Raw genomic sequence first — 27,675 nt, 5'->3', positions numbered from 1 at the left:
ATCTCACCGCGGTGGCGCCCTCTAATCGTCCCTCTAATCGTCCCTTTAATCGTCAGCTATCTTGTCCACTTACTTAGGGACGGAAATTAGAGCCACGCAGCGCCGGGAAAGAAAAAGGAGTTCACCCCAATAACAACACTGCGATTGATGTTCTCGACGCCCGAGCATGCGACACACCCTCATGTCTTTGTGTCTGATGATGAAAAAGAAAAGGCCCCCCAGAAAAAGAAAAGGGGCCCCCAGAAAAAGGAAAGAGCCCCCCAGAAAAAGGGAAGCCAACAAAGTCGACAAGCCAAACAAGCCGTTTGCCCCAAACGCCTACATCCAAACGTCCACTACTCGCAACCTAGCTACCAACCTACAGACAGACAGAAATACTACGCATCGCATTTACATAGGCATGCGCTTGCATGGCACCTTATGCACGCTACTCGCGCTACTTGCTATGTGTCTTTGTGTAAGCGGTATACATGGCAAGCAGCAGCTCGGATGGTATGTTGTGTTTGTTGGGCGAGTGTTCCACTGAGGCCGTTGAGGCCAACAGCGCACTGCACTGGAGCGACCTTGTCCTCCTAGCTGTACTGCACTGTAGGGGGAGTAGTGCGGTGCGGCTTTAGCATCCGTACTAGTAAAACAGTAGTTGGGGGGCTGGAAAGATACGCAGCTAAAAATTCAAATTAACTCCAGCTAAGCCATCCTCTGAATGCGGTTGGGCCCTCAGAAAACACAGATCGTAGTGGGTGGAGAGCCGGGGGAAGGAAGAGGAGCGGTGAAGGAGGGGAGTTAAAAAGAGGAAGAGCGCGTGCAGGGGGGGAGGACAGGGGGAGAGAAAGGGGCCTGGGGATCTATCCGTCTGTCTGTCTGTTTATCTGCGACCACGTGCACGTGTCTCCCGTCATCCCTCCATCCTGTTGCTGGGGTATGTGGCGGGTGTGTGTGTGTGTGTGTGTGTGCTAAATCCCAAAAGTCACTGTCTTTGCAGACGTCGCTGCACGCGTGGTTGATGAAAAGAATCCGGCGGGGACGGCAAAGATAGCGCCTTAGGGTCGGGTTCTGGATTTCTTAGCAGTTGGCCCTCTCCCACAGAGGGCTCTTGCCGGGGTGTTTCAACTTTCTTCTCTGGCTCCTGAAGACCAGAACCAGAACCAGAACCAGCCCAGCTGATGCGTCGTGGTGGGGACGTTCCTCCCCCTCCTTGATGAGGTGGACTGGAGCAGGATATGCATATGCATTACCAACCCTACAAACAGGCCGCACGTGCTACTACTCGAGCGTGTGCCTGTATGTATGTGTGCATGTGTGCATGCAAACCCTCCCCACCCGCGCATTGTGTTAACGCCTCATCCGCCATGTGTGCGCCTTTGACGTTATATCCCCGCGCGGGGTGGGGCCATTGACCATACCCACAAACTGACTGGAGTAATGGAAGTGGAGGTGGTCAGGTGTCAGTCCCTGGCAGCTTCGGAAGAGCCACGAGATCACGGGTTCGAGGAGACAGGGGGACAGAACCACCAGCAAGCCTCCTTCCTAGCAAGAACGACAAAACGAACCAACTAACCAACTAGCAAGTGATGGACGCCACCACTGGCAACTCCCATTGCAGGGAAAGGAAGGTCCCCGTCCAGACAATCTTTCCAGGGCAGACTGAATCAGGAAGTAATTAATACACACAGATAGACACACAAAGAGGAGGCCTCAGTCCGTACATTCAAACGACGGATTTTGGTCTCATGCTTCTGCGACTGCGATGGCTGTTAGCCACTGAGGACGGTACAGAGCTTTACAATTTAGTTACGTAGCCACATGGGGGGGGTTACAAGTATCTGAACGGGCAGGGGCTGCTGCCCAGCCCCAACGGAAAGACCGCCCAAGCTCTCTCCCGCGGACGGGAGAGGGGCGCAAGGAGTGTGTGGAGGTGTGTGGGGGTGTGTGGGGGTGGGGGGGTGTTGGGGTTTCTGCCGCCACCGCCGCTACACCGTTGCCCCCGCCGATCACCCCGCATGCATGCCTCTGTACTTCCACCCCACCCCGCCTTCGCTAGGTCATCAAATCCGGAGGAGAGACGGCCACTGCTGCGGCCATAACTTGTAATACATGCATACAGACAAACGCTATTTAGGACGTGCACCGAAAAGATATAAAATATAACGCGCACACCGCAACAAACCATCACACACACATGCAAACACACAAACACACATACCCACGCGGCACGGCACGGCACGGCACGTGACGTCCCGGCATGGACCCGCAACCTCTCAAACCTTCCCGACAGAGTTCTTGTGTGCGCCGGCTCAGTGACATAACCAGACGCTTCGCACACACACATGAACATGGGGTGAAGCTCTGCTTTATAGCGCACATACATGCATACATGCATACATACAAGCGCACATGCACCAGGATTACACCCCGCCGTACACCCACGGGGGCCGACATGTGACGCGATTGAACCGGGGGAAAACGCACCACCACGGTTCCGTTAAAGTCGGTCCTTACGTAGGTCCAACTAACTAACGAACTGACCAACTAACCAATAGATCAATCAAGTGCCCCAAACATCGTTGTCTGTGAGGAGGACGAGGACGCGGTGGTTGGCAGGCAACGAAATTAACCAACGAACGAACCAACGAAACAGATCCAAAGAACCCTCGGCGGACTTGCAGAGAAACCACAAGACAACAAAAACCGGAAACCGAGCGAGAGCAAGTCGGGTGCATTCGGAGGTATTATTATTACCATTATCATTATTATTGCTACTACTGCTAAGCCAACGAACAGGCGACCTGGTCGCGAAGGCTTTGCGTGCGTGCGTGTGTGTGATGTCCGGAGTTGTGTCGGGCCGTCCGTCACACCCTTTGTGCACAGCCCTCCACACCACCACCACCTCCCAGCCGCTGGCAGCTGCAGCTGCAGCTGCCCGAACGGGAGCCGGGCCACTCCTGAGGCTCCTGCCTCAGTGCCCCGCGCCATGCCGGGTGCCGGAAAGGGCCGCTTCAAAATGACATGACATGACATGTCAACATTCCAAAACACAACATCAACGGGAGCTGAGTCGAGTAGTCGAGTAGTAGTAGCGGTAAAGCGGTAGGTTAGGTTACCCCCAAACCCAAACTTGCCCTAACAGCTGCCGACAACACCCTTCACCCGTCCGTCCACCCATCCTCTCACACCTCTCAGCGTAGCAGGGGCGCTACCGGGGACAGCTATACCGGGGACTAAGAACGGCTCCTGTCCGCCTACTTCGCACTCCGATGACCCCAAACCAGCTTTGGTCGATCCTATTGCCAGCCACAATAGCCTTAAGGGGAGAGAGAGAGAGAGAGAGAGCGCACAGCTGTTCCGCGTCGTGACTATATCATTCCCATCCGGCTCCCAAAAATCGACCAGGCAGTTAGGAGGAGGCAGTGTAATCTCAACAGGGGGGAAGACACGAGCCAAGACACCAAAAGGGGGACGAGGAGAGGCTATTCGCCGCGCGTGGCACCTCACCCACCTCCCGCCACGTCGCGGCAGGCAGGCAGGCAGGCAGGAGAAGCCGCTCCGTCCTGTCGGCTACCCCCAGGCACCCCCGCAGGCGCCACACCGCCAAATCTCGTTGGAGGCGCTTTCGAGCCTCAGCCGATCCTCAACCCACCTCAACACGAACGCACCAAAATGGGAAACGAGTACTTGAAAAACGCGGCTGTGGTTGACTGAGGTATCCGGTGCGCGGAAACCCGGCTTTAATTGAACAACTTCCCTATCGGCGCCTCCATGTGGGCCTCCCGAGGAACAACCCCCGCCGTAAACACCCGCCCCCCCCGGTCTCCCCACATTTCCCCTTCCGATGCCCACTGTCACCACCACCACCACCAGCACCAGCACCAGGCAGGAAGGGCGTATCCCTTCTGCCGTACAGACACCGTGTCTACACACCGTGTCTACCCATCGCCCCCGCTAACCCTCGCAGCACAACCACCCACGGGGTCACACGAAACCCACCCCCCGAGGAGGCGACACCTCCTCTGACAACGGGAGACCATCCGTGGCGGCGGCCGCCGCCGCCGCAGCAGCGTGTTGCTGTACGACAGGTAAAAGTTACGGCGGTGGCGAAGGAGCCGCCACCACCACCGCCACCGCCGCCGCCGCCGCAGCAGCAGCTGCGGCGCCATCAGTGCCGCCGCCGCCACCGCCGCCGCCGCCGTGCTGTTGTGCAGGGACTACGGGTGCTGGTGCTGCTGACTTCGCGGGCTGTTTGCCGAATAGCCGTACGTATGTAGACGGGGGTAGCTCGGACCCCAGCTGGTCCTGCGGTTGCCGTACACAGTACATACCACCAGCTATTATAACAAATAATTCTATATTCAACCAGGTTTCCGGTTGTTCGTAGTTACAACAAAGTTTTACTTACGTTAGTAATCCTATCAGGAAGAATTCTCCCACCTTCGGGAATAGATTTACTTAATAAATCAGGAACACGCAATTCCCGGTTCTGTACGTTATTAGCAGCCGTCTCCCCCAATAGGAGCGATCCCGTACTGGACAAGACCAGATCAACATAACCCTCCAGTCGGGTGTCCCACGCGGCGTGGTACGGCACGGCGTGGTACGGCAGAATCCCACCAGCTCACCCGCAACGAAACCCTACACCCTCCCACAACAATGTTCTAACATGACACGACACAACACAGCACACGCACGCGCGTTTGCATTCATAAGCATGCACACAGACTGACCGACAGACAGACAGACAGACGGAGACACAAACACACACGCACATACATGCATACATGCGCACATACACACATACATACACACACACACGCACGCACCTTGACGGCCTGATATTCCCAGTACCCCGCCACGTACTCGGCGTGTTTCCTAGAGAAGTAGGTGCACAGACCCAGCCCTACCACCGACAGAACAACACTGAGGGTGGCCACGGTGAAGAGGATGGTGTGCCACTCCACATGGGCATGATGTCGGGCGGGGGACTCGAACACGTGCGAGTTCGAATTCACCTGGCATGACATGTTGTAGGCAATAAAAACGTAGGTATATGTAAATCATCATCGTCACAATATCATCATCATCATCATCATTGTGTCTGTGTGTGAGCGGATAAGAGGACGGCGGGTAAGCGGATGGGAAAAAGGGAGGGTGGATATCGCAGCGCAAGGCGGGGAGCGCTGACGTTTGGGGGAGGGGGGAAAGACGAACCACACACGATTGAAGCTGCTGCCAGGGCAAGAGTGTATCAAACGTAGAACTGACCGAAAGGGGGGGAGGGGCCAACAAGGTGAGTGATGAAAAGGAACATGAACCCGGGGGGGAAGGGGGAGGTAACTTCTAACCTGCTTGTCCACACCACACCACGCGAGGGAGAGGGAGAGGTTGATTACAGGAGGAGATCCTAATGATCATGTTTCACCAAACTTCGAATTCAAATTTCTCCCTCTGGCCCCCTTCCACCACCCCCTTCCACCCCAACCCGCGGCCTCACCGTGTAGCGGTACTTGCAGCCGGTGGGCGCCTTGACCACCACCCTGGTTTCGGAGGTACGATACACACGCATGGGACCGTGCCGGGCCCGGCCGCGATCCACCGCAGCTCCTCCGTTCACATCCTCGCCAACCATTTCCCCCATCAACCCCTCCGCACCCGCGTCACCATCTGCATCGCGATCAACACCAGCGGCGGCGGCGACGGTCGCCAAATCCACATCGGCCCCATCTGACCGTAGGCGACTCGCCCCAGCATCGCCCTCTAGCTCCCCCCGAACGACCAACCTCGGCCGCCCGTCTAAATCAACCCCAAGCTGCTGCTGCTGATGTTCGCGCCCAAGTCGCCTCAGCGTTGATAATCTTCTAGCAGGCTGTACGACATTCAGAGTTGCATCTTTTCTTTGGCTTTGACCGGTGTGTAGAATGAGACCTGCGCTCTGCTGGCTGTCCGTGTACGGCGCCTTCTTTGTGTCAGCGAAGAACCCCTCATCGATCCCTGCCCAGGACAGACAGACAGACAGACATACCGAAGCGATATAAGGGTGCAGAAGGTAATGTGGAGATGTGGCACAGCAAGGTGGCAAGCAGACAGACAGACAGACAGACAAGGCCCGCGTGTGTCAGTCGGCAAAAGAGGCGACGGAGACGTGGGGCGTGGCAGCGAAGGGCGGGCAGGGGTTGGGCGGGTGGGGGGAAGGGGGAAACGGGTGGGGGTCTCCTAAGCGGTCAACCCACGCGAGTCCAACCCTAAGAAGCGGCCTCTCCCCTCCCCTCCGTACATATCCGTACCTTGATCCGTACAGATCAGGACCGGAGGAACTTGTCCCTCTCCTTCTCCTTCCCCCTCCCCGCACAGGACGGACTTACACACGCCGTAAACACCGTAGCCTTTCCCCCCTCCCCTCCCCTCCCTTCCCATTACCCGGCCGCGAGGGAGGGAAGAGGGGTCAAGGAGAGGAAAGGGGGAAAGGCGAGGGACCAAATAGGTAGTCCGCGTCGTAACCAGGTTCGTACATACTCACACGAGTCGTTGGCGAAGCGCAAGTCGCCGGTGAAGTGCCGCAAAAACGCCCAAATGTCCCGTACAAGCTGACGAAAGCTGTCGTACCGAAGCGCAGCCACGGCCTGCATGAGTGAACGTGTACTACGAATGACTGACTGTCTCTAATCGCGCTGAGTCCATTGCGAGGGGAGAACACTTGACCGAACAGGTGGCGAGGGTGCTTTGCATGTTACGGGATGGTGGGGTACGTGAGCCGGGGTGTTATGGGCCGAAAAGATTAAAGTGTTAGAATTGAGCGGATCGCGGATTCCGACCTGGGGCTTCAAATTTCAAGAGCCTTTAAAATCCAACCCAAAACACATACATACATACATACATCTAAGCCACATGCCGCATCAAAAAACCTTCACCTCTGAATCTTCGTAATAGTACGACAGCAGCCCAGGGCCGTCCACGTCAGCCCACATTTGGGCCTCCACCCCCGCACCTGCGGACGCAGTGTGGGCGGGTGTGGGCGGGGGGGGGAGGGGGGAGGGGGAGCGGGTTTGGGTCAGTCGCCAGGGTTACAAGTGCCGTACATACCTCCGGGGGCCGTCCGTTAAAAGCCCGGGGGGCGGCCGGCCCCCTCTCCCCCCCTGAACGGTCAATAGTGGTTAACACGGCGGTGCGCCGGGTGAGGAGTGAGGAGGACGTTGTCGTCCTCACCCCCCCGCGCCCCTAGGCGGCTCGACGTGCCTGAGCGCGACGACCACCCGGGTTCAGCCGCCTGGTGCCGCCCTCAGCATACCCCCGAGGGAGGGAAGACTAGTCGCCACACTACTGAAACGTATTAGGGGGTGGGGCGGGCTTCCACCGCCCCACTAGTTACAATCTACTACTGTATTTCGCGCCGTTAGAAGCGAATGCAATGGCCCCCAATGGTGTTTTTAAATAAGGTATTAAGGTATTTATTCACATAAAGGCTTGGCATCAACAAATCCTGCAGGTACACGTCACGGGGGCCACACTACCTCTGTTAAGTGAGTAAGCTAACTAGCTAGCTTCCACACAGTTCACAACAACAACAACAACAACAACAACAACAACAACAACAACAACAACAACAACAATACCCTAAAAGCTTTAACGCACGAGCACACCTGGTGCAATGGCCTATATAGGCAACAACACGCCCCCAACAATACACGTAAGCGAGCCGCCTTACTGCCGTGCTCCCCTCTCACTGCAAAAGGAGAACCTACTTAGCTATTCAGACCCCTCTCTGGCCGTTACCCTCCCGCCCCCCCCCCACGAGTACCTCCCGGTCGGCCGACCAGACACGTACCCGTCAAGTTTCCCGACATTGCAAACATGCGGCACGGCATCCGCCCTGGCCCGACAAATTGGTCCTCTGTCGTGTGCATCGACACCTGAGTCGTACGGCAGCACGCCGTACAGTTCGTACGGGTACGGAATGAATTGGGTATGTGAAGAGGCAAGGGTGAAGAAGGCGAGGCGTGAGCGAGTTTGGGAGGACTGTCGCCAACGAGGTGTGTGTGTGTGTGGAGGTGAAGGAATGTCCGAATAATGTGCCCCCGTCTTATTACACTGGAGACTGATAGTGTGTTTGTGGACCCGAGGTACCCGAGGGACGGGAGAACGACCGAAGGAGGGCCGAAGGAATCTCGGTCTGACGACGCGCCTGTATGCTTGCGGAAGTGAGTTGGCTGTGGAGTGGTAATGTGCAGGGTGATAATGGCGCATTGCCATGTGCGTGGAGGGAATCCAACCGGAAGCTTGATTAGGTTGGGTCGTGCGCCTGACCTGGCATCCGTTGACCATGATGAGGAACTGTTGCCAGCACTGGAACACCGCCTGACCCACACCGTCAAGTTGACTCGGCACGCATGCCGAATTCACGCCATCAACGGACTTAAAGGTTAGTTGACCAGTTGCTGGCTCTGCGTACTCGTGACGTCATGGCAAAAGATGGGGTTAATGTTAAACCGAAGCTGCAAATCCGACGCGGTTCCAAGATTCGCAAAACAGTGGCATTTAGGGTTTCAGGGTGTGGATACGATTGTGCACATCAAGTGTTCTTTAAATGAACCAGAGATCCCTCCATGCCACCGAATTGCACAGAGGGCGTCAACAAGCTGATAAATTATTGACAACCGTTACTCACTATTCCAAACCCCCACCTGCGGAGTTGAACTTTGTAATGCTTTAACAACAAGATCAGATTATATAGATCGCGGACGGTTGCAAAGGACGGCTTTCTCCCGACCTACCCGGGGGACAGTAGTCCGCCAGCTTTGATGCAGACCATGCATAGCTTCTGAAGCAATATGAAAATAGTAAAACTGTAGCGAAGGTATCGAGCTTGCTTGCGTAGTTGGCCTGCAGCCCAGTTTCAACAATCGATCAAGCATTGCGGATGAGCGAATTCAAATATCAACGAGTCATTAGAATTATTTTAAAATGCTGATAATGCACTGGTTCCTTGCCTTTAGTGTATGTGCCCTAGCACGATGGCGACATCGTGTGACGGCCGTTTGATTGCATTTGCTCCTCATATCCATAACTCGTTTCAATTCAAGAGCTTGTGTAGTCCTATCATCCAGGGCGAAGTCTACGAAAGGGTCCGCGGTGTGGTCGACTCGGAAGTGCGACTTGAGCAATACTAGAACACAACACGTACGCCGAGCGAGCTCTAGAGTGGTCCGTATTACACTACAACAAATAAACTCGTAAACATTACGCAAACTTGTACCTGACCGCGTTTGATTTCGGAGCACGCCACACTGTAAAGAGAGAGTACATGGTATCTAAATGGCTAAGTAATTATGTATACAATTGGCTAACGGCCATGGCTTAGCATTCGTCCTTAAATCCCAATCAAGCCTGCTCTTACGGGCTGTCGGCCTGAAATACGTTTCTGCCTAACAGCAAGGGCAAGCGAAGTGATGAACCAGCACTTCTGAAATGCATAGACGAATTTGTTATTGTGGAAGCATAATTAAGACATCCGAACTCGTGCTTCATCACTCTGGAGGGGCAACCTTACTTGGCGTTTGGAGACTTTCAACGCATCGGAATTTGCCAAAGGGAGGATGTCTACAAGCATCGGATTCAGCGAAGAACTGCAGCATCGCGTCAAATTGGACCTTGGACACGGCCATTCTGCAGCTCCGCCAAGGAAGACGGTTGATCGACGGAAGCGGAACCTGCCCTAATTATCGGACCTTATGGCCACATCCTTACCCTGCAAGCTTCACTCCCCAAATTACTCCATCATCACCTCCATGCCTCCGTGCAACCAATACCGCTCCGAGGTATCATCCGCATGTCCATCAACACTTCCTGCCCCGAATTCTCTCTCGCGTCGCGCAGCTCCCCAATCACCACGCCCGCTACATGGCCGCATGGCCTCGTACGCGTGATGTCGATGGCGTTAGCCGCGACGACGGCAATAATGACCGCGGCGGCTCTGACTACGACAGGCCCCGGAACGACGATCGGGCACGGGACCGGCGGGTCTGGCGACGCCAACAGCAACCTTTACCGCAGGATTCTTGGGGCGAGCAAATCGCTGGCGGCGGTAGCGGTAGCCGTAGCAGCCGCCACGACACGGCCGATCTTCCCCCAAACTCGCCGCAGCCCCTGCCGCTGAGGCCGCCGAGGCCATGGCGAACCCCGCAGGGGGGCAGAAACAATCCCTGGGAGGCGGTGGCCTCAGAAGGCTTCAGGAGGCCCACGGGGCACTACGAGTACGACCGCGGCGGCGGCGACGGCGGTGGCGGCGGCGGCGATCTTCAAAAACCCCGACAGGACGCGCAGGCCTACGTAGCCGGTGAAAGTCGCCACCGTCAGTGGAGGGGGAGAGCCGCGGCGGCGGCGGCGGCGACGGCGACGGCGACGGAGGATAATCATCAACGGCAGGACCAGCAGCAGTGGCAGTGGCAGCAGCAGCAGCAGCAGCAGCGGCGGCGGCTGAAGGCGGCGGCGGAGGCTCAGTCTAGCGCAATGCTGTTACAGCTCAGCAAGACCAAGTCGTTGAGGCAGTTGGCGGCGTTACTGGACTCCACACCAGCGCACGTTCTGGGGCCATCGCAGGTGCGTGAGGTGCAGAAATGGGTTTGTCCGTCCGTCTATCTGTCTGTCTGTCTGTCCGTATGTCTATATGTTGCCTGTTCGCCCATATACAAGTGCCCACCTTCAGGACGGCGAGCTCCCCCTGGGACTTGGAGCTATAGGGAGAACCCTAAGCACTGAATACTTGTGGCAGTGTATACAACTCCCCCTCCTCCCTGCTCTGGCAGCAGCTTCAAGCGTGTGTGGTTCGTCTTTCCCCCTCCTCCCCTTCCGGGGTTGGGGGCCAGGGGGCCCAAAATGAGGAGGGGCCCAAAATGGCATGAAATGAGCGGGGCCCACGGGCGACGCTCTTGCCTTTGTCGTACATCGTACACCCCAGGTAGCCACGGCCGTGGTTGCGTACTCCAGACTCGTCAACGGGGAGGCGACGGCGACGTCGCCGCTGCCGCCGAACGACGCGGCGACGGCGGCAGCGGATCTTGACGCCGCAGATCACCGCCCCGACGACGACGACGACGGCAGCGGACGTGGAAGCGGGAGAGGCGCAGCAGCTCCAGGGAGGGGCGTGGTGCCTGGGAGATTGAGAGAGCACCTGCAGGCGAAACTGCTTGAAGCGGCGCCGGCGCTAGGTTTAAAGGAGCTGTCGTACTGTATGTACGGCTTGGCGGCGCTGCCAAGGGGCTATCGCCTGCTAACAGTGACGGAGGACGCCGGTCGGCGGCTCAGCAATGCACTTCTTAGCCGTTTGGAGGCAAACCTGTACGAACTGGCGGACAAGTTACGTAGTACGACAAACGCGACGGAGGCGCGCCGCAGCCGCAGAGATGACGACGACGACGTCGACCACGACGGCTCTGGCGAACGGGAGCACCGATTGGAGGCGTACTGTCTGACTTATGTGTGTACGGCGTTACGAAAGCTGAACGTTGTACGACCATCCGTACATCGAGCATTGGCGGCGGCGGCGGCGCCTCTGCTTGGTAATGCGCTGGCTGGGGAAGCGCTGCCGCCGCTGGTGCTTGGTTTTCTGGAGGTATGTTCCCCGTGTGTGTGTGACATTGCGGGGTTGGGGTGTTTGGATGGGTCGGAGTGGAGCTGGCTAGGGGCGTACGGCAGGTGGGCGGTGGAGGTGGGGGGAATACACCGCTGGAACCCGTCCTAAGTGTGCGGGCAAGCGGGAGGGTGAGGACCACCGGAAAGGCGGGGAAAACACGCCAGGTGTTTGTGTGTGTGTGTGTGTGTGTGTGTGCGTGTTACATTCCGTTATCTGTTGTGTCTAGTTACGATTGGTGCTAGGGGCTACCCATCGTACCGAAGGCACCCAGCCGCCCTCCCCGTCCTCTTTGTTCCCGCCGTGCCCTCCCCCCCGCTTCCCCGCTTCCCCACCCGTCGTGCCCCACGTGTGTATGTGTGTGTATGTCGTATCGTGGTCGCAGGCGGGCAACCCGGAGCCGCTCTTCATGGAGCAGCTCGTACACCAGTCATCCTTGCCGTACAGCCTCGCACGGACGAACAGCATCTTTGCTTGCACCGTACTGCTGCGGGCAGCTGGGCAAATCGGGGCGGAACCCGCTGTGGGTAGTTGGCGGTTGGTGGTTGGCGGTTAGTGAGGGGGGTAGAAAACTGTTTTTCCTGTCATGCTTCTACCATTGCACTAATGCTGATACTACCACTGCCGATCCTGCTTTTGCTGCTGCTTTTGCTGCTGCTTTTGATGATGATAATGACGATGAAGAAGAAGATAATGATGTTGGCGTTTCTTCCCGTCGTGTTGTGTCCTACTCCTGGTCCACTAGTTCCCCACACTCGCCTCCCCCCCCCCCTCGCACATCCCATCACGTGTATCGCAGTATCCCTCCCTGCCGTATCCCCCCTCGCCCCCTCGCTGCCTTAATCCACAAATGCGCCATTTCAACCACCTCAACCACCACTTTTCAGGTCGTTGGGCCCCTGGCCACTCGCCTAACCGACCTGCTGAGACTGTCCATGGTGTCAACCGCCGCAACGTCACCGAATGGTGGCAACAGCAACAACAGCAGCAGTAGCAGTAGCAGTAGCAGTATCCGAAGCAAGCAGCAGCACGACACGCTGTCACCAAGGCAAACAGAAATACAAACAGAAATACAAGCCACCACCACCAGCCACGTGCCGGTGTCCGAGCTAGCAGTGGGGGAGGGGGGAAAGGAGGGGGCAGCGAGGGGAGTGGGAGCAGGGGGCGGAGCGGGAGGGGGGAAAGAGGGGGGTTTGGCAGCTCCAATAATGCATCTGGGGCGGCACCAGCAGCACCAGCAGCACCAGCAGCAGCAGCAGCAGCAAGGGGGGCTCCAAGGGCGGCGGCCAACCCGACCCACTGAGGAGGATCTTAGGATCTCGTACGCACTGCAGGTATGTGTACGACTGGTTCGCACATACCCCCGTGCACACCACACCACCACCACCATCCACATCACACCACCCCTAACACCACCGACAGAACTGACAGCAATTTGGGCCGCCTGCATGAAACCACACACACCCACACACACCCACACACCCACACACACACCCAACACACACATAATCATGGCGAGCTGGTGTTTGCTGACGGATGTCGCCCACCCACCCACCCACCCACCCACACAACCGCGGAGCTCGGCTCCCTAGGCCGTGTAGTCCTCTACCCTCCTCTCCTGAAGGTGGTATGTGTGTGTGTGTGTATGTGTGTGTGGGGGGGGGGGTAGGGGTGTGTACCTCTTACCCAGAGCAGCTTAACCCCAGGGCACCGACCCCCCCGGCCTCCCTCTGGCCCTCTGACCACATTCCGAGCACACAATCACAATCAATCGCATGCCCGCGACTTGACAGGCTTGCGAGGCAGCAGGTCTGGGCCCCGGCTCGGAGCTCGTCCAACTGCTACTGCAAGAGGTAATGACGCTCTCACACAGGACATGTGACGACGAAAACGAGAATGCGGATGAGAAGAAATGGCGATATTTTTCGGGCGATATTTTTTTCGTCCTAAAGTTAGTTAAAATTAGTTAGTTATAAGTTGGCGACACGGCATTAGGGTCATGATGATGATGATGGTGGTGATGATGACGACGACGACTGTAGTGGTGGTGGTGATAGTGGTGGTGGATGATAAAGATGGATTTCTCCTTTCTCTTTCCTGTCGACGGTCGGTAGTCGGTGGCTCGGTGGGCCCACAGCTCAAGGAGAGGAGGACATGGATTGTTGGTTGTGGTGCATCAGGGGGTGGTGGGCCTGTCACAATGACATCCCCTCAACATGTTGGAACCGGAGGGCGGGGGGTTATCAACGGATTGTGCGATCAACCCTATTGTCCTGTTCCAAGCGGAGTGAGCACCTTTTTCGAAGAAGGGAAGAAGGGAACAAACACTCTTGACAATGACATCCCCTCCGGGACCCACCGGGCGATGTCCGTCCCCTATTGTCCTTCATTCACATGTCGTCCCCCCAACCCCCCAAAACCCACACTTTAGACACCGGCACTGGACTTTGCCACCACCGCAGGTGTGTGTGATTCCCCAAACTCCAAATTCTTGTGTCTTGCATGGGATTCCACCCAAACCCCGGGCCCCCCATACACACTTACGTTGACCGTACCCAACAACCCCCCATACACACCCCAACAACCCCCCATCCCACCCCAACCCCCCCACACACATACGTTGACCGTACGATCACCGCAGGTCAAACGTCTTCAGTCCGGGTGGGACATGTTGCACCGGCTGATGGTGAGTGCTCTCGTATGTATATATGTATGTATGTGTGCATGTACTGTATGCATGCATGTATGTCGTGTGCGGTCCAGGGTGGGGAGTGTCGGCAGGCGAATGGAAAGGTCGGAAGGATCATAGGAGTCCCCCGAGGAAGGGGAGGGGGGAAGAATGGGGGAGAGGGGAAGAATGGGGGAGAATGGGGGAGAGGGGAGGAGGGGAAGAATGGGAAGAAAAGGACGTATGTAATTAATCAGGGTTTTCTGGGGCGAGGGATGGGGTGGGATGGGGACACATACAGCATCCCGAACTGTCCCGAACTGACCTCAACCTGGTCAGTAGCTATTCGACCCGCGCCGTCCCCTTACCCCTCCCTGCCATTACTGACGTCGCATGAGTGTATATGTGTCTGTTTGTGTGTCTGTGTGTATGTCGATCTGTATGTCTGTATGTGTGCCGGCTGCAGACGGCTCGCCACCTGAACGCACTGGGCATCAACGTCGTCACGTCCCTGCCGCTACAGCCGGGGATAGCAGCAGCAGCAGCACCGGCGCCAGCGGCTGTAGCAGCGGCGGCGGCGGCGGCGGCGGCGGGAGGAGCCGCGACACACCACCACCTGTCGGCTGCTGCTGGGGCCGCCGCCGGAGGATCACGAACGTCGTCAGTGGTTGCAGCCGCTGACGACGGAGCTCGACAGCCACCGCAGCAGCAGCGGCAGCAGCTGCAGCCGCATCTAGAGCAGCAGCTGCAGCCGGATCCCCCCCGGGCCGAGCGCTGTACGAATTTGATTGATGAGGCCGAGGTGCTTGTTCTCCTGCAGAGCCCTAACATCACAATTCCGGTAAGCCGTCGGAGTGCTATTACCCGGTGGCTGTTTACCCGGTGGCTAGGGAGCCGTGTTGCGGGTTGTGGGTTGGTCACCGTGTACGTGTGCTTCCACAGAACCTTTCCTTTCCTAGGCGGTCTGGCTGAGATGAAGGGTTATAGAGGGGGCCCCCTGCCTGGAGGACGTGGGCATGAGCGCGTGTGCGTTTGTCTGTGTGTTTGTCTGTGTGTTTATCTGTGCGTTTGTCTGTGCGTTTATCTGTGTATGTCTAGCGTGTGCAAGTGCGTGCTGTCGGAGGGGAACATTGCCATTGTTTGTGTGTATGTCTGTCCCCTAGCGCGTAGATATGTATTTCAGTAAGCTTGCGTGTATGTATGTGTGTATGTATGAGTGTACGTATGTGTGTATGTATGTGTGTATGTATGTGCGGAAAACATGGAGCGAGTACACGCGTTGTAACGGGCACTTCAAGGCCGCACTATAAAAAATAGTTAACCGTTGGTGGTTAAGGAGTTGACCAGCTTTCTGTGAGAGTCAGGCTACCTACCGGCCGAGGTGCATAACCGATTAAATTGCCGCTCTCTAGACTTCCAAGCGCCAGTTCCTACGCCCGCAACAACAATAGCAGCAATAACTAACAACACGCTGCCACAACGCCATGCCTTGGCCTCCGACACCCGCAGTCGCTGTTAGCCGTACTGTACGGCTTGTCCCACCTACGAGTACGGCCCGAACGCCACGCTGGCGGCGGTGTCACCGCCGCTGCCCCGGCGGCCACCGCAGCGGCAGGAGGTGAGTACGGCATGGAGTCCGCAGCCGCGGGGGTAACGGTGCCTGTGGCGGTAGGCCACGTCAATCGCATGCCGACGGCGCTCAAGGTTGCCGTACAGCTCGTCGACGCTGCGGCGCCAGTCATGACGCCGCGGCAAGTAATACAAGCGCTGGTGTCGCTGGCGGCTGCGGGCGTGACGGTATCGCCGCCGTTATTGCAACGGGCCGAGCACCTGTACGGAACCCATGTGAAGGGCGCCGTCGGCGCCGCTGACAGTGGTAGCACCTGTACCGCCGGCGCCGCTGGCATCGCACACGGCAAAGACAACGTCGGGGGGGACGCAGGCAGCGGTGGCGGCACCGGCGATGGAGGCGTTGGAGGTCATGAAGCAGATCCTGCTACGACGAGTACGGCAGGCAGCGAAGTTAGCCTCGACCAGCAAAAGCCTGTAATTGGTGGCGGCGGCGGCGGCGGTGCTAACGGCGGCAGGGTGCCGCGCGACTTGGCGCCCATGTGCGCGATGGTGGGTCGTGTGCTGGCGTGGCAGCCCACCGCGGCGGCGGCGGCAATGCTATCGGACGATTTTGTACGGCATTGTCGCACCTCCGCACTTGGGGCAAGCCGCAGCGGCATGTAGACGGACTGAGAAGCGAATTGAAGCGGAACGTTTGTTTTTGTGTGTGGGGGGAGAAGAGGAGGGGGGGAGGAGTTAGGGGGCATGGGGGGGGTTCTGAGTTTTGAGTCTGGTTCCGTAGGCAAGGGTCGTATACATTAAATGTCGAGCCGCATACCTGCCAACTTAGGCTGGCTGGGGGTCGGCATAAAACACAGGTAGTTGGGAAACACGGCTACAGACAGATGGACAGACAGACGGACAGATTGACAGATACCGATGGACGGTAGGACGGGTGGTTGGAATGTGCTGGGTTCCACACGGGTCGAGGGGGGTGCAGGGCTGTATCCTTTTTTGGAGCAGAGGTACCACCTTCTAGAGACGTAATGGCATCCGAAGGGAGTTGTAACCCGATAGGAGGTGAGGCTGGATTTTGTTTGGCCTGAACCTGGTGTGTAGAGCGGCAGCTTGCTCAGCAAAACAGGAGAGCTTGTCGCCTAGGTTTTGCATGTGTGACGATATGCCATCATCGTATTGTACATGTACGATGATGATGATGATGGCAACAGATCTCCTTCCACCATCATCGCGAAACAACGTCTTTCCTCCCTCCGAGTTTCATGCTGTGGAAGATGTGACCTAGCGACTGACCAACTTACATCTCGCCATTACAAGTGCCGGGCCAGCCTAACGGTATTACTGCGGCATATTGAGCAGGAGCAGATCAATTTAATTTAATGCAGCTCTGAGGACAATCGCTGCTGACGTTTACGAAAAAGCACAGTGATGCGTTGAAGCCGGGAGTTGCGGGGCACACAGGCAATCAGAACTCACACTCACGTCCCTGCCTGAAACCAACCCATCGCGATGGGAGCGAAAGGGGAGTTCGAGATGAACTTTCCATGGTGTTGAGTACCGAAGAGATAGGTGCATAACTGGGGTGGGCGTATACGTCTTTGATGCTGGATTCTTCGCGCGGGGTTAAAAGAGGAGGTTGCTGGGGCCACGGATGGGGCTCGGGAGGGAGGGAAGCGCGGTGAAGCGTTGACCGCAAGACCCTCTCAACACTTGCACGACAGACGGCGCAGAGGGCAAGCCGGGAAACGGAGTTGGCGACAGCAGGGTTAAGGCGTTGGTGGTAAAAATCTGCCGGCGTTAGGGCAGCAACGTTGCATGGACCGTGTTACTTGGGTGTCGTGGAAGTGTCCAGAAAGGCCGGGCGTCGCGCAGAAATGTCTAAGCCATGTGAACTGCGGCGTAGCTTTGGGATGACGCCAAAGGGCTAGTCGCTTCAGGTTTGAACTATTGTAAATGCAGGCCCATGAAGGTGGGCGAACTTCCTACTTTCGGAATGGACGCGTAGCGACAGCTGTACGCATACAGATTACGCGCAGAATGGCCGATATGCTAAAGGATAATACCAAGTATATCATGATGGAAATACGCAAGCCCAGCCGACTTCAATTTTAAGTGAACCAAGGGCCACGGCCGTGCTGCCTGCCGTGCTCGTGTTTCTTAAGGACAGAAGACACAAGTGTTCTGTACATAGTTGGGTCTTGTATTCACCTTTACACAGAGTTTAACGTGGGGCGTGCGACGAGTGCTCTGTGTGCCCAGTTGTGTCCCGGTCCGCGGCAAAGTACGTAAGCCGTTCACTCGATGCATACAAGGAACAGTACAGATGTATACTCTCGATGCATACTCTTTCTGTAAATATTAGGAATTCAGGAAACTATACAGCTTTGCAGTCCTCTTGTCGGACGGTGGGAACGATCTTTAGAAACATGGAAGACGACAACGAGGTGATTGAAGTGCCAGAGGCACCCCCGCCACCTCCGCCTTTAGATCCTGCTGTGGTAGCGGAGGCCGAGGTGGCAAAGGACGAAGCGAACAAGAATTTTAAAGGTGTGTAAAAGGTTTCGGCGTGACTTGAATGCCGGCGCAAAGGGTTATGATTTCTTGAGGTAAGCTTGTTTGCGTCAACTGCAGCCAAGCACTTTTCGGCTGCAATCGAGGGCTACACACGCGCCATTGGGCTAAACCCGAACAATGCCATCTACTGGGCGAACCGCGCCGCCGCTCATATTAAGCTCGAAAACTATGGAGCCGCTGTTGCGGACGCCGAGAAGGCCACGGAGATAGATCCCAAGTATATCAAGGTGGGTATCGGGCGCGAAATGTGAGCAACATCCTTCCTGCTGTCGCGCTTTGTTAAATGATAACACCAACGTACTGGCCGATAGTTTATTAGGCATGTGCTGGAAAGGTATTCGCTTGTGGGAAATCCTTCCAGGGGTATGTGGTACGGGCATCTGCGGATGGCAGAGCACCAAGGGACCGACTGCCTGTGCACACGTAGGTCCTGGCTTCTAGACTGCTGTGGCCCAAGGCAGGGGGGTCTCCACCTCGCGTTGCGCACGTTGACCGGCCCTTTCACTCATTACCCCTCCGTCCGTCCTTTCATGCATTTACATGTACCTCCTCCCTTACCTCTCCCCACACAGCCCCTCACCTTTTTCCCGCAACCAACATTTCTGAAAGGCGCTCTCCAGTGAATGGGAAAGAAGAACGACCATCTACCTCAGCGCTATGTTGCGCTCACCGCACTCCCTGCACTGCCCGCTTCTTCTGCCTCAGGGCTACTATCGCCGCGGAGATGCCCATTTTGCGCTGGGCAAATACAAGCTGGCTCTGAAGGACTTGCGGACGGTGCGTTTTGTTAAGTTGGGTTTGTTGATCTGTGGACGGTGTGTATGTGTCTCATGGGGAGGCGTAGACATGATTGACGGTTCAGGATGCAGGGTCAGGCCGAGGACTGATAGTTAAAAGTCAGGTTGAAGTAGGTAGTGGATTGCGGTCTCCTGCCCGCTGGGTACCAGGATCCCAGCCGACGTGTCTGTCACAGAGCAATGCGCTTCCTTTTATTTCTTTCAGACGGGGGCCGCCACAATCTGAGGTCCATTTTAAGATGCCGGTGACAGGTGCTGTTAACGCGGGGTTTTGGGCCGTTGGGCCGTCGGCTATTGTCTGCTAAGCTACCTGCCATATAGCTACGCAGCGACAATTCACTGTACCGTTTCTGATTGCAAGGGCGGTTGTCAGACCCCGAGAGAGAAAGAGGCAGGGAGGGAGGGAATGGGGGGGAGGGGGAGGGCTGTAGGCAGCACAGGGCCCTATCTCGAGGCGGCGGGCGGGGGTGGTTCCATTCCCAGTTAGCCCCACGCACGCCCAGGGCGGTGCGTCCACTCTCAGTCGGTGGAGTCAGGGGTTGCAAGTCTGACAGCGGGCAACAGGCGCTGTAGGGGCTGCCGCATCTGGGTCTGGTCGCTTTCTGTCCTCTGTAGGGAGAGGGTAACCCGGTTAGGGAGACCCGTCGTATATGTGTGTGTGGGGGGGGGGGCGCCCCCGTGTGTATCGAGGCCCGGGGAGGGACTCGAGCTATACGAATGAGACACGCCCTGCACCGCCACTTTCAACCTCCTCGTCAGCCATCCCCACACCACTCTTCGCTAACGGGTTCCCCTACAGTAGTATTCTCACTAATGCCAACACAACCCATTTCCCTAGTTCCTTCCCTGGCGGTGATGTGTTTACCGACCCTTTGTCCCTCCACTCCCTGTGCGCATTGCTTGGGACTCCAGCAGTTTGCGGCTGTGGACTTCTGTACTTGATCCTTTGCGTCTGGCATTGTTATTATATTATATATGGCTTGTCAAGCCCTCCGCGCAGTCGAGACACTTGTGTATGTTCTTTACACCATGCGTATTCGCGCCCCCGCTTTTTACACTAACCCCCTCCCTCTCCCCGAGGTCGCCGTCTTCACGGACGCCTTTCGGTCAGTTCTATACGTCTGGTACACTCTTGCCCTGGCAGCAGCTTCACTCGTTCGTGGTGCCTCCTTCCCTCTCCTCGCCGCCCGACCCGACCCGCCTGTAGGCCGCCAAAGTGGCGCCTCGAGATCCGGACCTTCGCAAAAAGTTGGCTGAGTGCGAGAAGGAGGTGAAGCGGCTAAGGTTTGAGGAGGCGCTGTCTGTGCCGGTGAGTAGATGGGGGACGGTTAGGATGTGGTTTTGAGGATGTGGAGGGCTGGGGTTGGTGTAAGAGGGGGATAGACGGTGAGGCAAATGTCTCTCAGCAGGCACGCGTTTTGTTCTGTTGGGCACGTGTGTTTGTTGTGTCGATGGGCGGCATGTTTTAACGTAACGTAGGGTGGTGGTTGCCTTCAGTCTGGTTGGTTCAGTTCAGTGGGGGTGAGGTGTAGGGTTCATGGGCGGGTGTTGGATTCCAATGGGACTGCTAGTGTGGTGGGTGTCCCGCGTTGTTTGGGTGTTGGGGGGGGAGATGACCAATGTACAAGGGTGGGGGTGGGCAGCCTCATGTCTTGGGAAGGCGGTGATGGTGATGCTAATTACCTAATTAGGGAAATGTGGAATCCCGATGACGGAAGGCAGGAGAGGGCCTTAGGGCTTGGAACACGGTGAGTATGCGGATGCATGAGGGTCCGGCAAGACGGCGTTGGGGAGGTTTGGAGTTTTTTACCACTCATCACTGTCGTCCACCACACCTGCTCATCCCCCCCCCGCTCTCTCTCTCTCTCTCTCTCGTCACTCACACACTCTATATGCCCAAATTTTGGGTAAGTCCCAACCGCTATGACCGTTACAACCGTTACATGCCCATAAACGTTTGCTTCCGATCATGGAGAATCATCATAAATCTACGAATCATTAACAAGGCAACCTGTTGAAACAGGGGACGTTTTTATTTTCCGGATCAGGGACACACGCAAGTCTTCTCCCGGCTGTTGCAGGACTCGGAGGCAATTTCCATCCTGGCCACCCTGGATCTATCCATATACGACAACATCGATGAGTCGTACACGGGGCCGCGGATGCAGGGTGAGTCGACCAAGCAGGGCAACTCCCTCCCCCCTGTTGCGGCGGGTGTTCCCCCCCGCGGGGTGACGGATACGGCGGTGCTCTGCTGTCTTACCCTGGGCGCGTGTTCAAAGTGGGGTGCGTGTTTTCCGTGTTTGTATGGGTATGTGGTGTGGCGCCCGGGAACCCCCCCATGTTTTGTTGTCTGCGCGTATGGCAGTAACAGTTTTTTTGGCATTTATTATACTACCTGGAAAGTCGTTGAGGGCAGCGGGGGGGATTTGTTCGAGGGAGGGGGGATAGCGCGGACGTGCACATCGCGGGCGCTGTGGGGCTCGCTCGGGCTGGGTTAGGTTAGACGGTCATGTATTTCTCACATGCTGGGTTTGCTGTGTGTGTATGCTGATCAGGCAACGCCACTGACGGCTACGTCATCACGGAGGATTTTGTGACGGCTATGTTGGAGGAGTTCCGGCAGCAGCGGACCATCCACAAGCGGTTTGCGTTTGAGATTGTTCGCCAGGTGGGGTGCAGGGTGCAAGACTGGGTGGGTGGGGTGGGTGGGGAAAGGGGCGGGGGGGGAGAAGTGGTTTCGGGGCGAGTGTGCCCGCGGGGGGGGGTGAGGCCCGGAGGGTTATTAGATGAGCGAGCTCTCGCAAAGACGGCACATACGCACGCGGCTTTGTTGGGCGCTGTGTGTCTCTGGACTCCTGGGTTGGGGCCCCGGGGTCGTGCGCTGTGCATGGAGTGAGGCCGCATGGCGGGATGTAGGGTGAGGCTAGTAGGGTGAGGCTAGTAGGGTGAGGCTAGTAGGGTGAGGCTAGTAGGGTGAGGCTAGTCGCTGGACTAGGGAGCTACCATCGTAGCACACGGGGAGCTCTTCCTGGCGCCCGCCGCCCCGCACTTGGGTGTCCGGGCGGCCTGCGGACACGGCCTTAGGGGCCGTACCCTCCTCCCTACCGTGAACTTCCCCGCGTGGGGGGGTGGGGGAGCCACCAGCCCCGCGTACCCTGGGGACCACTTAGACACACAGGCACGTAGTCTACTAGCTACTTATTGGAGAATTTTAATGACACGTCGCTGGACTAGGGAGCTCGCTTCGGTATGAAGTTATTCGTGTGCCACCACATTCACGTACCACCATAAGCGCGCATGTGGAGGGAGGCAGTAGTCGTTTGGCAGAGTCCCTAAACTCCCCCTTACTCATCCCCCATCCCCCCTCTAGACTCGCACATGACGCGGCACCTTACCACAGTCGAGGCACCTTTTACGGCCCTCGCCACCTCTATTTACTGTTCCTGTCTTTTCCTGTCTTTTGCTGTCCCGTCCCGTCCCGTGCTGTTTCCGTTCTTGCTCCCCTCATCCCTCATCCCTCATCCAAGGCCCACTCGCTGTTCCGGTCGCTGGCCTCCCTGGTGGATGTGACCATACCCGAGGACAAGCACTTCACGGTGTGTGGGGACATACACGGCCAGTTCTACGACCTGCTCAACATCTGGAAGCTGAACGGACTGCCCTCGGCGGACAACCCGTACTTGTTCAATGGTGGGAGTGGGTGGATGGTGGGGGGGGCTTGCGTCTGTAGTTAAAGTGGTTTTGCATTCGCTTGTATGTGTGTGTGGCGTGTGGTGTGTGTGGGGGGAGGTGGAGGGCAAGGGGAAATAGGTGGGTGTGTGGGGCGGTGGGTAGGTGGGCGGGGCGGTGGGTTATGGGCACGTGTAATGTGCAGGGGGGGCTTGCATGTGGGCTGCTGCGCAACATGCTCTGCCGGTACACAGCTCGGTACTACCAGTTACACACGGGGTGTGTTTCCTCTTGGGATACACGGGGTACATAGCCCCGTGTGCGACCCACTTAGGGTTTAGGGACCCACCCACTCCACCAACCCATCTGCCGTGTGCCAAATGGCGTAAAACCGCCCCACGCCCCACGCCACAGAACGCCAGAAAACCGCAAACGGTCGTTGAGACAGTTTTTCGATGAGTGTTTCGATGAAACCTTTTGAGAGCAAAGACGAAGAACTCTGTGACGTTGAGCGTTGTTTTTCGTTCATACCCCGTACTCCCTTCATGCTGCCGAAGGTGACTTTGTTGATCGGGGCAGCTTCAGTTGTGAGGTGATCTTTGCCCTGCTGGCCTTCAAGCTGCTTTACCCGGAGCACATGCACCTTACTAGGGGCAATCACGAGTCCAAGTCCATGAACAAGGTGTACGGCTTTGACGGAGAGGTGCGTGTGGGGGTGTCTGACGGAGAGAGGTGCGCGGTCGCCCGCCGTGTTTTCGTGGTATGTGTGTGTGTCTGTGTGTGTGTGTGTGTTTTGTGTGTTTTGTGTGTGCGTTTTGTGTTTTTGTGTTTTTATTGTGTGTGTGCGTATACCTGCCTGTCGTGAAGAGGGTGGGGGTAGGGGGAAGGGGAGGAGTGTATGTCGTTCGGGGTTCGGAAACCGCATAGGTCGTTTCCAGATGACTGATGTAAAAGTAACTCGAAATCCACAACCCACCTCACCTTGGCGGCAGCTAGTAAAACCCGCTTCGCAACCTAGAGCTACGGCCACGTCGCCGGGCCGTGACCATTATTCAAGACATCATTAGTCAGCAACTAGTCCTGTCCTGCAGTATTCGTCTTCTCCTGGACTCTATATCCGTCTATCTCTCAGCTGGATATCTGCTTCAATCGTCGGTGGTTTGTCTCACCCGGGGAGAGCTCACCTCACCTCACCGCGGCGGAACACCACAGGGCGCGGGCCCCGCACGTCTGGCATGGTTCCTGACCAGCACAATGCCTCTGCATCTATACCCCTATCCCACACCACGCATCCGAACTCCCTCCCTCCCTCCCTCCCTTTGTTTCTTCCATGTAATACATCCCTATACCTCTTGCACCGCGTACATGTTACTGTTGCGCTCCTGACCCTCCTTCTGCCCTTACCCCCGTACTCCTACCCCTACCCCTACCCCGTACTCCTACCCCTACCCCTACCCCTACCCCTACCCCTACCCCTACCCCTACCCCTACCCCTACCCCTACCCCTACCCCTGGCCCTTATCCCTACCCCTACCCCTACCCCTCGCCCTTATCCCTACCCCTACCCCTACCCCTACCCCTACCCCTACTCCTACTCCTACCCCTACCCCTGAGACCCTGGCCCTTATCCCTGCTGCTGTTTCCGGTGTCCCTGCTTCCTGGTTGGTTCCAGGTGAAGGCCAAGTACAACGGCACCATGGTGGACTGCTTCCGTGAGCTGTTCTGCGCCCTGCCCCTGGCCTACTGCCTCAACGGCCGGGTGCTGGTGCTGCACGGGGGGCTGTTCAGCCAGGACGGGGTCACCCTGGACGACATCCGCAGAACCAACAGGTTCAGGTGGGTGGGTGAGGTGGAGGGGTGGGTGGGTGGGTGGAGAACGGGGGGGGGCCTGAGGGGTGGGTTAGGGTAGAGTGGTGTGGGGTCGGGTGCCGTACCTGGGGACGAGGTGAATTGGTTTCAGGAGGCTCATTATTTGAGGTGGGTCGGGCTGGGGGGGCGGGTGGGTGGGTGGGTGGGCGGACAGAAGGGGGACTCTGCGCTTGCTGGCTGAGCTTTTGGCTGGCGGGAGGATGGCGAGGATGGAGCTAAAGGCTGCATCACCACCTTGAAATGTTTTTTACGACCACTTGCCATCACTCGCTTTTCATGCAGCCCTTGTATGGCACTTGCATGTTAGCTAACAGCGTATATATCAGCAGTACAAATTAGCGAATTTCGTTCACTACTTTCGATGACAAGTCGGCACACACCTTCCGATATTACTTCCGTCTTAAGCTCCGCTTTTCACCTCTCTACGGCTTCGTTTGCATTTCTGCTTTCTTTTACCACTATTTTATTCATCTGGCGGCTAGGTAGCCTTTTCGATGTTTTCTCTTAACTGTACTCGGCAGCTGCTTTTTCGTTTCGGAACCTATCTGCCTACTCCCTACATTGCCGCGATGACTACGGGTCTGTATCTTGCCACTACGGGTACCAAGACACTACGGGTCTGTATCTATCTTCTTCTCCTACACCATTGGTTCTATCTCGGAGTGTCCGTCAATGGTTTCTTCTTCTCGTCAAACGCTGTGCTGTCAAACGTCTGTGCTTCGTGGTGTACCCTTCTCCCTCTCTTTCCCCCCACACAGGGAGCCTCCCGAGGACGGCGTCATGTGTGATGCGCTGTGGGCTGACCCCTCGCCACTGCCTGGGCGGACGCCCTCCAAGCGCGGTGTGGGGCTGTCGTTCGGCGCCGATGTAACCCGGTCCTTTCTGGATGCCAACGGGTTGGACCTGTTGGTGAGGTCTCATGAAGTCAAGGAGGAGGGATATGAGGTGAGGTTGAGCGAGGTGGGGGAGGGGAAGGAGGAAGGAGGAGCCCACCAGTCAAGGGGGCCCACCAAAGGCGCGTGGGGAGAGGAAGACAGTGTGAGGGAGGAAGGAGGAAGGGATGGGTGCTTGGTGGTGCCGATGTCCCGCAGCTACCGCCCTTGCTGTTACGGGTCCCCTTACCCTCCTCCTTGGCTTTGCTTGCTTACATTTCCCCTCCTCGCTCATCGTGGCAGGTGGAGCACGACGGCCGGCTCATCACGGTTTTCTCCGCTCCCAACTACTGCGACCAAATGGGCAACAAGGGCGCGTTCGTGCGGTTCAACGGAAACGATATGGTGAGTGCGCGCAGGCCTAAATTCGTGTGTTCGGGTGTTCGGGTGTACGCCTTGTATTGCTAGACTTTCTCAAACCGTGTCGTTGGCAAGTGGCCAGTGGCCTCCGCACGTACGCGTTGGCGGCGCTATGTGAAATAGCCTCCACGTTACGTACCCTCCTCCCGCGTGTAGTGGTCCTCCGGGCTGCGCAGGGCCCCCCTCCCTCCGCGCCCTGGGCTCAGCACTCTTCAGCACGGCATCTCGACAGTCCTGCATAAGGGCTCTGTGCTCCCCCACCACACTCAGCCTGCCTTGCGCTGCGTTTGTTCGTCCGTGCGTTCCACCATTCTCCAATTATTCAACGCGTCCATTCGTCTATTCCTGCCCGGGCCGCTTTGCGAGAGGGGACCTTGAGGTGTTGCTGCTTGCTGATGTGCATTGCCCGATTTGGACCTCTCGCTTCCGAGTGGGTTCGCATGTCTAGGTGTTTGTGTGGCGTGTTACCCGCCCGCTTCCTGGCACTTACTCATGTTGTTACAGAGTGGTTAAGCTTCACCACTTACTGTTGGCGCGTGGCGCGTGGCGCCTCTACCCCGGCCTCCATTCTTCCCCTCGTTATCCTCCCATTGTATTCGCATCCTTTTGTCACCACCATCGTCACCATCCCCCCTGTCTTACATCTGCCGCAGCAGTCCTTCCTTGGCATCAGCTTCACCCACTCGCGGTTCGTCTTTTCCCCTCTGTCCCCCCCCCCGTTCGGTCAGTCCTACGTTTGTTACTCTCTTGCCCTGGCAGCAGCTTCAATCGTGTGTGGTTCGTCTTTCCCCCCGCCCCCGCCTGCACCGCCCAGGTACCTCACTTCACGACCTTCTCCGCGGTACCCCACCCGGACGTGAAGCCCATGGCGTACGCGAACGCCTTCCTGATGGGCATGTGAGACCCCTAGCTGGGGAGAAGGGGAGATTGGGCGGTGGCGGCATCTGCCCCGGCACACAGCCAACATTGCTCTGCTGCCGCAACTGCTGCCTCCGCTGAGCAGCGGGCCGACCGCACTGCGCACTTGCGTGCTTGCTTGCTGCCCTGCGTGGTGTTTCCCACCTTGCTTCCTTAACCAAGGGCACCGGGCACTGGTCGGCACACAGTGGTCAGCTAAGAGGATGCATGCATCCACCTTGCCGCCGTGCTAGACGCGCGTCTACGTGTTGCAGCCGTGCAGCCGCGCGGCCGCCACCGCCACCCCAGCAACAGTGCGAGAATTACGGAGGCGGCGATAGCCATAGCCATAGCAGCGGCGGTGCAGTTATTCGCCGTAACTTGGACGCGCCGTGGTGCAGGGATGCGTCCTGTCGTCGTCTGCGTCCATCCCACTCGGCACCCCGCGGTAGTATGCACAACTGAAGGACAGCAGCAGCGGCTAAGTACCAGTAGCGCTAGTAGGGAACAAAGCCTACAGGAACGTATCTCTGGACCTAACCCCGGGCAGGAGGGAGCAGCAGAGGTGCGGATCTGTTGTATCAGTTTGTTGCAGAAGCCGTCGGCTGCATCGGCCAGCAGCAGCAACATCAAGAGTAGCAGTACCCGTACCACCACATAGCAGCGGGTGGTCGTCCAACAAGCGAGCAAGGAAGCAGGGAGGGAAGGATGCTGGTAGGATGA

At 57.3% G+C, this 27,675-nt stretch overlaps 3 protein-coding genes across 3 annotated transcripts; 2 read left to right on the top strand and 1 right to left on the bottom strand.

The window, feature by feature from the left end:
* Positions 1-5,080: 5,080 nt before the first annotated feature.
* VOLCADRAFT_94036 (uncharacterized protein) lies at positions 5,081-8,310 on the bottom strand (the record flags this gene model as incomplete). The annotated part of the gene is made up of 6 exons (XM_002953218.1): positions 5,081-5,089; positions 5,486-5,655; positions 6,509-6,611; positions 6,900-6,976; positions 7,814-7,898; positions 8,293-8,310. The coding sequence occupies 6 exons, from the start codon at positions 8,308-8,310 to the stop codon at positions 5,081-5,083; spliced, it is 462 nt and encodes a 153-aa protein (XP_002953264.1).
* Positions 8,311-8,949: 639 nt separating this feature from the next.
* Positions 8,950-16,517, top strand: VOLCADRAFT_94035 (uncharacterized protein; the record flags this gene model as incomplete). Its single annotated transcript, XM_002953300.1, has 11 exons — positions 8,950-8,982; positions 9,862-10,321; positions 10,562-10,584; positions 10,943-11,596; positions 12,000-12,137; positions 13,194-13,241; positions 13,408-13,565; positions 14,046-14,076; positions 14,256-14,300; positions 15,103-15,123; positions 15,792-16,517. 11 exons carry the CDS (start codon positions 8,950-8,952, stop codon positions 16,515-16,517), a joined length of 2,337 nt encoding a protein of 778 aa, XP_002953346.1.
* A 1,832-nt stretch (positions 16,518-18,349) lies between these two features.
* On the top strand, positions 18,350-27,239 carry VOLCADRAFT_75665 (uncharacterized protein). The gene is made up of 12 exons (XM_002953299.1): positions 18,350-18,400; positions 18,488-18,652; positions 19,131-19,202; positions 20,430-20,531; positions 21,304-21,391; positions 21,781-21,893; positions 22,753-22,915; positions 23,452-23,597; positions 24,567-24,730; positions 25,522-25,708; positions 25,939-26,040; positions 26,870-27,239. Exons 5-12 carry the CDS (start codon positions 21,385-21,387, stop codon positions 26,954-26,956), a joined length of 969 nt encoding a protein of 322 aa, XP_002953345.1. The 5' UTR covers positions 18,350-18,400; positions 18,488-18,652; positions 19,131-19,202; positions 20,430-20,531; positions 21,304-21,384; the 3' UTR covers positions 26,957-27,239.
* Positions 27,240-27,675: the final 436 nt, after the last annotated feature.

Source organism: Volvox carteri, assembly GCF_000143455.1.
Source record: "Volvox carteri f. nagariensis unplaced genomic scaffold VOLCAscaffold_35, whole genome shotgun sequence".
Classification (NCBI taxonomy): Eukaryota; Viridiplantae; Chlorophyta; class Chlorophyceae; order Chlamydomonadales; family Volvocaceae; genus Volvox; species Volvox carteri.
Note: the sequence above shows the minus strand (reverse complement) of the source record. Positions and strands in the feature narration are given on the sequence as shown.